General features: G+C 35.4%; 1 protein-coding gene across 1 annotated transcript in view; it reads right to left on the bottom strand.

Moving 5' to 3' along the window:
• Wnk3 (WNK lysine deficient protein kinase 3) overlaps window positions 1-13,156 on the bottom strand; it is a 123,624-nt gene that overhangs the window by 32,832 nt on the left and 77,636 nt on the right. The window contains exons 12-14 of the mRNA XM_037199371.1: window positions 6,223-6,287; window positions 2,420-2,567; window positions 1,063-1,179 (exon numbers count right to left, since the gene is read on the bottom strand). Of these exons, the coding sequence (XP_037055266.1) occupies window positions 1,063-1,179; window positions 2,420-2,567; window positions 6,223-6,287 (330 nt within the window). The remainder of the gene's footprint in view (window positions 1-1,062; window positions 1,180-2,419; window positions 2,568-6,222; window positions 6,288-13,156) is intronic.

Raw genomic sequence — 13,156 nt, 5'->3', positions numbered from 1 at the left:
TAATAAAAAAAGAGTGTTTGCTATGGAACCATGAGAACCTGAGTTCAGATCCCAGCATACATGTAACAAGTTTGGTATGGCTTCATATAAACCTGTAACCCCAGTAATGTGAGGAGACAGGAAGATTTCTAGGGCTTGCTGGCTGCCAGCCTACTTGAAACACACAAGCATCAGGATTAGGAAGAGACTTTGTCTCAAAAGAGTAAGTCGGGGATGACAAAGGAGGACACCTGAAGTCCTCCTCTAGCCTCTGTAGGTGAAGGTATGGTTGCATGTACCTGAACACACACTTGCACATACACGACATACACAAACACCACACTTGCACATTAAATAAAGAAATAAAGTGGAGAGCGGTTGAGGAGGCCACCCAATGTCCTCTGTATTCCATGCACATACACACACAAACATGTACATACACCACACACAACAACACACTCACACATTCAAAAAACAAAACTAAATGTACTGAAAAACATAGCTTGAATACTTTTGCGCAGGATGTTAGATACATTAAAATTACTTAGGTGGCTTGATTCTGATTTAATCAGGGGCCTATGCAATGAGATTATCATTTAAAGCTTATAGTATTATTTTAACATATAGCCAGAGATTAAAACACAGTGATCTAAAAAACAAACAAAAAATCCTAAAAACCTATTTTCTCAAATAACTACAGTAAAACCAGAGGATGCAATAATTTATCCCTGATAATCAATTTTCCTCTGTGCAAGTAAAAAAAAAAAACTACACACATTCTATCAACAGATGGGTGTAAATGAATAAATAGAGAGAAAACAGAGAGGGGAAAAAAGCAAGTGGGGTGAGAGAAAGGAGAAAAAGGAGAGAACGAGTACACAAAGGGAAAAACAATTCTGTCTTTTTTTTTCCGTTTTTCAAGACAGGGTTTCTCTGTGTAGCTTTGTGCCTTTCCTGGAACTCGCTTTGGAGACCAGGCTGGCCTTGAACTCACAGAGATCTGCCTGGCTCTGCCTCACAGTGCTGGGATTAAAGGCGTGCGCCACCACCGCCCGGCCTACAATTCTGTCTTACTATACTTACCATATAGTCTGCAATATCCTCAGGTGCATCGCCATCCACATCGAACTTGAAAGTGACCATCTTGTTGTTGTGTGTTTCCAGCTGACACTCCACCATGTTGTCTCCAGAGATTGATACCTAAGTATACACATTTAACCAGTTTAAGAGAAGCAGTCTTGGCTGGGGATGGAACACAGCTGGTAGAGTGCTTGCCTAGCATGCACAAAGCCCTGAGTTCCATCCCCAGCACAACATAAACCAATCAAAGTGGTATATATCTGTAATCTCAGTACTTGGAAAGTGAAGGCAGGAGGATTAGAAATTCAAGGTTATCCTTGGCTATATATTAAGTTTGAAGCAAGCCTAGGCTATTATCAGACTCTGTCTCAAAACAATAAAAATGAAAATAAAATCACAACATTTTACAGGGAGTAACTAGGTGAGCTCACATACAACATATTCAGCAACAGTTACAGAACGAACCTAAAGGAAGAACGGGAAAAAGGATAATTAAATTATATCTCTGTACAAGGGACTATGTATTGCAGACATTTAAAAATAGATTCTTCAAATTATTTACTGGTATCAGAAACATGTACAAAATATATTGAGTTTTCAAAAAGAAAGGATATAAAACTATATATAAGTTTTTTTTTTTTTTTTTTTTTTGTTTTGTTTTTTTCGAGACAGGGTTTCTCTATGTAGTTTTGGTGCTTGTCCTGGATCTCGCTCTGTAGACCAGGCTGGCCTCGAACTCACAGAGATTGGCCTGGCTCTGCCTCCCGAGTGCTGGGATTAAAGGCATGCGCCACTACCACCCAGTCAAACTATATATAAGTTTTATAATCCATCTGAAACATATATCATATTGGTTAGAAATACAGGCTTTAAATTCTAATCTGGTTCAGATCTGATTCTAGCATTTGGTAGTTGAATGATTTTATGCAAATTACTCTCTATTTGTAATGATGGGTATACTACTTTTGGAGGGTCATGATAAAAATAAGTACATAATATTTGGAACACCTACCACAAAATAATTCAATATATTTTTGCTAATATTAGTTGTACTATTACAGTGTTAAAACGTGAGACACTGAACATACATATAGGACAAAAGATGAAAACAAACTAAAAAGATAAAAAGAATAAGCTCTGATTCATGGTTATAGCGATTTTATGTTCCTCCTTTTATTTACTTTACAATCTCCAAGTTTAATATCTACAATGTAATGTTCTCATCAGAAATTTTGGATGAAAGAGAGGTTAGTTTACAGAAGGTTTCACAATATTCTGCATTTACTTCCATAGCACTGTTCCTCCCTGAGTCTCTAAGACTTCTACACAAACTCTAATCCAGCCATACATACACACTGACCTGAAGGACAATAAGTTGAAATTTAGTCCCCTTCTCTGGCCGAGGACAGGAGGCTCTTCTCTGTTTCATCCGATCCTGTTTGCTATTTCCACTCAGGTTATCAGGGTTATTGGTGTTTTCTTTCATAGCTGTCATGTCTTGATTCAAGCTAGTGATTTAAAGAAAAGGTAACTCATTTCAATCCTGATCATAAAATCTAAAGAAAACTTAATATTATAAAATTATAAATTTAAGGAAAATCAACCAACTCTGAATGTACTTAATACCACTGAATTGTACAAGTTAAACAGTTGAATTGTATGATAGCTAAATCATATTTTTTCTTAAACATCTGTTTTTATTTTATGTGCATGGGTGGTAAGCCTGCATGTATGTCTGTGTACCATGTGATGCAGTGCCTACAGAGGCCAGAAGAGGGTATCTGATCCTCTGGGACTGGTGATACACATGGTTGCAAGTGCTGGCAATTGAGCCACTGCTCTTAACTGCTGAACCATCTCTCCAGTCCCACAAATTATATTTCAATAAAGCTGTTTTTAAAAGTTATAAAAAATGAGATATCATATATACGTGTCATACATTTTTATCACAGGAGTAAGAATAAAAGAAAGACACTGGTAGTCATAAGCCACTATGAAACCTATTATTAAGGGATGTTCTTTTTTTAAATTTAGGAGCTACTCTTGATCAATTTTTTCTTGTTTGTTTGGAGATTACTTTACTAATGTATTCAAATAAAGCTTCTAAAATGAATACACATTCTTAATCCAAAAAGGGGATAGACCTCAACAAAGGATAAGCAGACTAAGTGTAAGAGATAGGAATAATGCAGGGGGTAAAACAAGCAATGAAAATGAATGATATAAAAGTGGCTCAACATGATTAATTGTGACTAGTTATACCTATAAGTTCAAATTAGAAAAAAATATAAAAGATTAATGAAGTCATGTATCTTAGAAGAGAAACTACAACCACTAATTTACTAAACCAGCATAATCACTAACAGCATTTGTCCTTATACCAACATATAAATATAGTCTTCACTCCTCATCAAGAAAACTTCTCTTTGCAACAGACAGAGCCTACTATAGAAATACAATTAGCCAGGCATAGTGGCACATGCCTTTAATCCCAGCACTCGGGAGGCAGAGCCAGGCTGATCTCTTTGAGTTCAAGGCCAGCCTGGTCTACAAAGCAAGTTCCAGGACAGCCAGGGGCCAGGGCTATACAGAAAAACCAAAAAAAAAAAAAAAAAAAAAAAAAAAAAAAAAAAAAAAAAAAAAAAAAAAAGAAGAAGAAGAAAAAAAAATACAATCAAAATACAAAGTTGTAGAGCCCAATCCCAATTGGTACATCTACAGAATACTCCCACATCTAAGGCTCAGGAAATATTGTAGAAGAGGGGAAGAAGAGATTCTAAGAGCCTGATGATCATGGAGTAAGTATCAATAGATCTTTTTCCCCAAACATATCTTTTAAATTATTTTTTGGTGAGTCCTTCTAAAAACTCCTCATGAACCATCTCTGTAGATATGTACAGAAAGAGACAAAAACAAAACATAAATTCTTTCTACATCTTCATGTAAAAGAATATACATAGGTACAAGTAGTAAAAGGTTACACATTAATGTTCATAGGGGCTAAGGATGTAACTCAGAGGTACAGTGCTTGTGCAGCATATAAAAGGGCTGAGTTCCATCCTCAGGACACCCTCTCAATAAACCATTCTCCTGGAGTTCTTAAAATATAGAGAAATGACAGTAATAAGTAATAATCATTAGAGGATAAAAAAGATACAATTTTAGCTCACGAAATAATACTTTACACATTAAAAAGTTTCTTTAAAGTACTAGCTTAACACTAGAGAAAGAGTTCCATGGTTAAAAACACTTACTGTTCTTGCAGAGGACCTAGATTCAATTCCCAACACTCACATGTTTACAACTGTCTTCAATTTTAGTTTCACTGAATTCAATGCCTTCTTCTGACCCCTATGGGCACCAGGCACACATGTGGTGCAAATACATACATGTAGAGCACTCATAAACATAATAAAATAAATATAAAAAATAGCTTTTGGAACAAGATGACAGAAACAACTTTTCTTGCTCATTTCCCCCAAGTACAATTTTTTAAATTCTGGAAATAATAAACTAGACAATCATAGGAGGGCAACCAAGACTGATAAACCGAAAGTAAAACTGGCTAAAAACCCCAAAGACTTGAAAAAACAAACAGCAGCTTGACATTTCCCAATTAGCTATCAAGTGACAGAAGGCTTGATCAGGCTCAGTCTCATATATCCCAGTATAGACACAAAAGAAACGCAAACCTAATGTCTCCTGACTTTAGCCCATTAGCCAAAGATAGACTCCTTCCCCAGTAGAACTGGGAGGAGCCTCATCAATATATGGACTAGAAGGATAGCCTAGAGGAAAACTCTACCCTTTGGTCCCATGGTGGTATTCAATGGTGCCAGGTGGACAAAGCAGACCAGAATATTACAAGAACTCTAAAACTAAATTTTCTTTGGAACCACAGCCCACTAAGAGCCAGAACACATGCACCTAAACACAGGGAATGTCTTCTAAAACAGAAGATTTAATTCGAATCCAAACTATCCTTACATAATGCCTAAAATATATAAATAAAAATAAAATTCTAGTTATACCAACAAACAAACAAATATGAATCAGAAGCTAATTAAAATAGAAAAACAATCAAACAAATGAAAAACCAAAAAAAACCAACCAACCAAACAAACAAAAACAAAATACCCAGGAAAATGACAACTCGAATGCAGACAGACAATCAACAGGCATAGGCTTCCAAGATAAATCAGATATTGGAATTGTCAGACAAGCCATAACCAAAATATTTCAGTAGGCTAGGGTGTATGGAGTTCAGGGATAGAGTACTTGTCGAGGATGCACAAAGCCCTGGGTTTGGTCTCCAACATAAAGGAGAAAGAAATTTAAAAAATGGAAAGGGAAGCCAATTTCAGCAAAGGACTGAGTGGTAAAGTGCTCACCTAGCATGTGCAAGGAACCTGGGCTCCATCCCCAGTAATGAAAAGAATAAAAACAAAACAAAACTTCAATAGGCAATTGAAACTGCATTTGAAACAAACGAGAAAAATAAATCAATGAGAAATAGGAAATTAAAAAAGAGCCAAATGGAAATTATAGGACTAATAATAGAACTGCAGAAATAAAACTTCACTGAATGGGAAAAATGGTAGAATAAACAGGACACAGAAAAGAATCAATAAATTTGAAAAAATAGCAGAAATTACCCGATCTGAATGATATATAAAAAAGACTATTTTAAAACTACCAATAATACAATTACTTATCTTGTTATAATTTATTTTGTGAGATTAGCTTAAATTTTATTTTACATAATTATTTCATTTACTTTGTAGAACAGAATACTATAAACAATAAAATATGGTCAATAATTTCTTTCTTTCTTTTTTTTTTTTGGTTTTTCGAGACAGGGTTTCTCTGTGTAGCTTTGCACCTTTCCTGGAACTCACTTGGTAGCCCAGGCTGAACTCGAACTCACAGAGATCCACCTGCCTCTGCCTCCCGAGTGCTGGGATTAAAGGCGTGCGCCACCGCCGCCCGGCGGTCAATAATTTCACAATCTATATGATCACTAAATATTTAAGGAATAAAATTCATCCCAATTTTATTAATCTTACACATAAAAGATCAGTTTATTCAAGGGATTTTAAGCATACAATGACATGTGTTAGCATGCCACCACTGATTTCTAGGTACTAAGATGATGATACTTACCTTCGAACAAAATCTGGATTTTGAAGAGCTGCTTGTTGTTCAGCTCCAACTGGTTGGGATACAGGCTGTAAAGAGTGCAGTAATAACATCTATTATGATAACAGCAAAGTTCATGCTAAGATACAATTTGCTATTTTAAAAACCATCATCGTTATATTTCATTTTATTAGCTTTGTAAACCAGGTAAAATGCCTTTATTATCCAGTGCCGATATCAACCCTATTACTGACATTAGTACATCAAGTATCTCTTACTCAAGGTTTTTTTCATTAAAAGTTAACAGTGTTTTAGCAATTATGGTGGTGTACTCCTTAATCTCAGCACTCCGGAGGTGGATCTCTCTGAGTTGGAGACCAGCCTGGTGCGTAAAGTGAGTTTCAGGCCAGTCAGAGCTACACAGTGAGGAGATCCTTATATAAATAAATAAATAAATAAATAAATAAATAAATAAATAAATAAATAAATAAATAAATAAATAAATAAATACCACTTAACACTGTTTTAATTCTTGTTTGTGTTAGCTATCACAGAGAACAGATGAATCCTGAGTTATTGCAATTCCACAAGAAAACAAATCAATGAATCAAATGTCCTTTAATTAAAGAATGCAAATACCAATCCCAATGAAAAATAATTCTAAACATTTATGTAATCTATCCTTTATGAATTGCCACCAGCAACAGAAAAGAATATTAAAACATAAATCTAACAAAAATAATTATTCCTTACCCAATCAAACTTTCTATGATGACTCCTCATGTTCTAAAAGATTGAGTTCCTTCAGAGGGCAAATAAATTCCTAAATGAACTGGTCCATCCCTGGCTCTCTAGTTTCGTATCTCTTCTTTAAGCTACACTAGACTGGAGCTCCTTTCCATGAGTTGAGTTCTTCCATACACTATGACTCCACTTACATTCCTCTACTTCCCCACCCTATTTAATCCCTCCTTAGTCCTGTCCATTTAGAAAATATTTGGACAAATTTTCTATAGAAAAATATATACAAAATACATATCTATACTATATACGTAAACACATATAAAATGTATATATACCAGGATCTTTAGCAGTGGCTTCCAGAAACAAACCAGTAAAATTGCTCATATCTTAGTTAGGAAGGATGGAGGTACTCTGGGGAAATTACTACTTCCAACACTGGACTTACAAGATGAATTTTACTGTGGCAAAAAGCAAATAACTCAAAGAGTAATAGGGTGATATCATAAAAATAAATCAAAGGACCACCAATACCCAAATCTTGAACAATTTGCTGTCAAAATAAGTAGTAAGAATAGAGTCTATTCAATAAATGAGTTCACACTGATTGAACAAACAAATAAGGAAAAGGCAGTTCTAACTGTAAAAACAATTAATGAATATAAGAAGGGATATGGAAAAATCATAAATGGATGCTAAAACTAGTAAAAGTTAGATGAAGAACAATGGAATTACATAGTTTCAAAATGTATCCTTACAGATTGCTTTTTAATTACAAAGGCAAACGTGGTAACTTTACAGTGGCAAAAATGTAGAAACTCCCATCTTAACCACATAATCAAATTTAATCCTCTGATGTTGAGACAAACCAGTATGATGTAGAAAGAACAACACAACCACACTTACAAGTTATTCCTGACCCCCAAAAAATCGTAACTTGAACTAAAGAGGAGGATGATTTGGACAGAATCAAACTAAAGGATATTCTACAAAAAATAAGTGTTCATTCAGAGAGATCAAAGCAATGAAAGATGAAGGCTTGAGGAACTAGTCTAGATTAAAGGAAACAAAAGAGCTAAGACAAAGAATGTATGTTTGTAAATTAGATCATGAATCAAGTGGGAGGACTTGCCAATAAATACATCATCTCAATAATTGGTGAAATTATACTTATATGGATGTGGTATGCATGTACTACAAACAATAATACTGTTAGCCTTAGGGCTCTTAATTCATATCCCATTTAATCTCCCTGATGAGTTCCACAAAAATAGTCGCTCCAAACTTTCCAGTAGTTTCTCCTACATATATGTACTCAAAGCTTTAATTTTTAGTATTTATTGGCTATTGTAACTTTGTTCTCATTTTAGAAGACAATTTCTGTTACTTTTAAGAGTACTAGGTGGCTGATGGAAGATATATGTGTTTACTGTTATACTGGTTTAGTCTTTTATAATTTTTAACTGAATGAATATAGTGGATCAATGTTATAAGAGAAAGATAAACAGTAACTTTTGCTATTGTAAACACATAGCACTGACAGCTCAATACTTTTTAAGGAAGCACTGGCAAGATAGGTCAGATTTTAGATTTTAAATGCATCAGAAATTAGTAAAATATTATATATAAGTTGTTTTTTTTAATTTAGTAGTTGTCCTACATTTCAACTTGAAATTCCAGGTTATAGTCCATTATGGTGGCAAGGAATTTAAAGTAGCTAGTCACATCACAACCACAGTCAAGAGTAGAGAGAAATGTATGTGTACATGCTTACTTGTTTGTGCTGAGCTCAACTTCTCTACTCTTATACAGTTCAGGACCTCTTGCCTAGGGAATAGTACTTCCCACAGTGGGTTGAGTCTTCTCATATCAGTTAATCTTATTGAAACAATCCTCCAAAGATATGCCCATGTAGAAAATAGTTTAGAGTTCATTTAAGTAAACTATCTACTAAAACAAAAATGTCTACATCCACTGGAAGACCATAACATAATCCAAAAGGCATTGGGCACTTAAGTTTTTCCATATTTTTATAGCTGTAGCAGAGATAAAGTATTAAAGGTATCAGCATCCTCCTGCTTCCATCTAGCAACATTTGGCAGTATAGAGAATTATCTTACTTTTTAGGTAGCACCAACAGAGACCCAATGAGAGCTGAAACAGAGACAGAAGACTAAGCAGCAATAGATTAAACTAAAACATATTAGCCAGGTTATTATGGCTCAAACCTGTAATCCCAGCACGTGGGAGGTTGAGACAGGAGGATTAAAAGCTGTATTGAGTATACAATAGTGAGATGGTGTTTCAAGAAAAATAAATTTACTTAATTTAAACAATAGAACAGAACTAAAAGAAATGAATAATGCATCCAAACAAGGGAAGAGCACAGTTTCAAAAGAGATCAAAACAGGCATAGGAGCTGAGAATATAATTCAGTTGGTAGAGTGCTTGCCTAGCATGCACAATGCCCTGGGTCTGACCCCAGCAATACATAAGTGGGGCATGGTAGTATGTTCCTAGTGCTTGAGAGATAGACAGATCAGGAGTTCAACATCATCTTCCGCCATCTAGGGAGTTCAAGGCCAGACTGTGTTACGTGAAACTTACCTTTTAAAATACATATTGTAAACTGGAGAGGTGGCTTGGCCATTAAAGGCTACACTTACAATCAAACAGACGAAGATGTATATTGCCTGAGGATATAGCTGAGTCAAAGAGAATGTGTCTAGCATGCATAAAGCCAGTTTGATCCCCAGCACTTCAAAAATGAATGAATGACTGAATGGATAAGTAAACATATAAATCATCCAGCCAAAGCATTGGAAAGAGATAAGAATATGAAACAAGAAAATCTACAACATTAGCAGCTAAAAACCTCCCAAATTTGGCTAAAGACCCATAAGACTGAGGGAATTTTCAACAGGGCATCCACCCCAAATCCATCCTAACATGTATTACAATTACATTTCTGCAACAAACCAACAAAAACAAAGCAAAACAAAACCCTGAAAATTTACTACCAGTTAGAAACAAAACTGTGTAGTCTATATCCAAAAAGAGGATTGAAAGAAAACTAGGAGAATTTGTTTCTCTCAGATATATTAAAGAATGACTAAATGAAGCTCTCCAATGACAAAATGAATAATTAAAAAAATGCTTGGGACTTCAGAATGGGTTTAAAACTAAGGGCAAATACACTATCCATGTCATGAGTATCTTAAGTCATATTTAATAGTTGAGATCTAAGTCATAATAGCATCTGCTATGCATATAAAGAGCAATGTTTGAGAGAACTCTATTAAAAAGCACAAGTAGGGGCTAGGGAGAAAGGCTCAGTGAGTAAAATGCTTGTAGTGCAAAGCATGAGGACTTGAATTAGAGTTCCCCATGTCCCATAGAAAGCCGGATTCAGTAGGGTACATCTGTAACCTCAGCATTCCTACAGTAAGATAGAAGGAAGAGATAGGAGAATACCCAGAAACTCATGAGCCAGCTAACCCAATGTATGTGTGCAGCAACAAAAAACAGAGTCTGTCTCAAACAAGATAGACAGTGAGGATGGATAATTGAGGTTGTCCTCTAAATTCGACACACATGCCATGGCATACCACACACACAAACACCCATTTATACACACATACACTCACCAGTTAAAAAAATAAAAGTAATAAAAAGACTTAATAGACACAAATTTTCAATGTTCTACTTGAAATATCAAAATCAGCAGGGAATAATAAGAGAGAGAGAGAGAGAGAGAGAGAGAGAGAGAGAGTGTGTGTGTGTGTGTGTGTATAATACATATAGGCATGTAATAATAATTAATTTTTTAAAAAGTCTGTGAATTTGAAAGATAGTGGGGAGGAGTAGATGTGAGAATTTAGAGGAAGAAAAGGGAAGGGAGAAATGTAATTAAAATACAATCTCAAAAATAACAGAAAAAAGATTACATATATGCACATATACATATATATAAAATCAGTATTACAGCAATCCATAAGAAACCCAATTATAAGGCATAATTATACTCAAAACAGTATAAATAAAACAACTTTTAAAGTCCTTGTATAAGTAATCCACAGGCGGACAGAAAAGAGAAACAGAATAAAAGAAAAATCAAATACTTGAAATGCAAGAACCAACATATAAATAATTAAAATGCTAATAGTCTAAACATATAAATTAATAGAACATGGCAGAATAGATTTAAAGAACATAGACTGAAAAACAAACTACATGTTTTCTATTTTTTTCATTTTACTTCAAAAAACAAGACAGATAAGTTGAAAGGATGAGGAAAAGTGCATCATGCTGATATTATCAAAAGAAAGTGAATATCTACACTTCAAAGAAAGAAAATTGCTTGGCGTGAAAGGGGACACAGATAAAAAGAGTGATCCACAATTTTGTGGATCTACCAAACAATAAAGCTTCAAAATAGATTGAAAGGCTGCTGTGGTATTTTTGTTACTGTCCATCTTAATGGCCTTAAAATGTTTTCAATAAATCTGTTTTCTTCCTTAAAAAAAAAAAAAAAAGCCAGGCAGTGGTGGTGCACACCTTTAATCCCAGCACTCGGGATTTAATCAAGCAGAGGCAGGTGGACCAATGAGTTTGAGGCCAGCCTAGTCTACAGAGTTAAGTGCCAAGACAGCCAGGGCTACACAGAAACCCTGTCTTAAGAAAACCAAATTAAAGCCGGGCGGTGGTGGCGCACGCCTTTAATCCCAGCACTCGGGAGGCAGAGCCAGGTGGATCTCTGTGAGTTCGAGGCCAGCCTGGGCTACCAAGTGAGTTCCAGGAAAAGGCGCAAAGCTACACAGAGAAACCCTGTCTCGAAAAACCAAAAAAAAAAAAAAAAAAAAAAAAAAAAAAAACCAAATTAAATAAATAACTGGTTTATAAGAAGAAATACATGAATTTACTTTACTTGAGTATTTCAACACTTTTTCTCAGCAATTAATAGACCCTCTAGATAGAAAATTAAACTGTGTGGCAGTGGCACATGCCTTTAATCCTAGCACTTGAGAGGCAGAGCCAGACGGGTCTCTGTAAGTTGAAGGCCAGCCTGGTCTACAGAGAGATCCAGGACAGGCACCAAAGCTACACAGAGAAATCCTGTCTCAAAAAAAACAAACAAACAAAAAAAACAAAAACAAAAGAAAGAAAGAAAGAAAGAAAGAAAGAAAGAAAGAAAGAAAGGAAGGAAGGAAGGAAGGAAGGAAGGAAGAAAGAAAATTAATAAGGATGTAGCAGAACAGAACTGCTATCTCTCAACTTAAGATTCAAAAATTCTCAACAAAATATTAGTAAATTAAATCCAGTAATTTATTGAAAATGCCATACTATGTCCAAGTAAGTTTATGCCAAAAATACAAAGCTATTTCAATATTTGAAGCCAACTGCCAAGTATGGTGGCTTACGTCTATAATCCTAGCTCTCAGGAAGCTGAGGTACAATGACTGGTAGAAGTTTGAATGTGGTTTGGGCAAGTTAGTGAACTCCAGACTAGCCAGGATTACAGTGTGAGACCCTATTTAAAATAATCATTAGTGGACTAGAGAGGTGGTTCAGTGATAGAGCATTTACTGCTCTTCCAGAAGACCTGAGTTCAATTTCCAGAACCCACACTATGCAGCTCACAACTGCCTGCAATAGTGATGTAAGAATAACCAGTTGTCTCTGTATATGTCAGCAATATACAGTTTCAAATGGTAATTAAGAAAATTATTTCCATTGGGCACGTTCCATGTAATACAACTTCTTGTGAAATGGAAGCAGAAGATCAAGAAATTAAGGCCAGTCTGAGAAACCAAGTGAAATTCTATCTCAAAATAAAATAAAAGCTAGGTATGGTGGCATAGGCTTTTAATTTTAGCTATTCAGGAAGTGAAGGCAGGAGAATCACAAGTTCAAAACCTGATTCACTTAAAGAATGAGTTCAAAGCTAGTCTGGGCAACTTAGTGAACCTCAATGCTATGGGATGCTATGGGATGGTCCTTCTGTATGATGCTGTGAATATGTATGATAATAAAATTGCTTTGGCCTATGGCAAGACAGGATAAGGCTAGGTGGAGGAATCAAACTAGGACTCAGAGGAAAAGGGGTGGGGCTGACACAGAAGCCATGAGCTGCCCAAGAAGCAGGATGCTGGAGGACTGGTAAGCCATGCACCATGTGGCAATAAATAGATTAATAGGAACGAGTTAATTTAAATGT

Source organism: Peromyscus leucopus, chromosome X, assembly GCF_004664715.2.
Source record: "Peromyscus leucopus breed LL Stock chromosome X, UCI_PerLeu_2.1, whole genome shotgun sequence".
NCBI classification, from domain to species: Eukaryota; Metazoa; Chordata; class Mammalia; order Rodentia; family Cricetidae; genus Peromyscus; species Peromyscus leucopus.
Note: the sequence above shows the minus strand (reverse complement) of the source record. Positions and strands in the feature narration are given on the sequence as shown.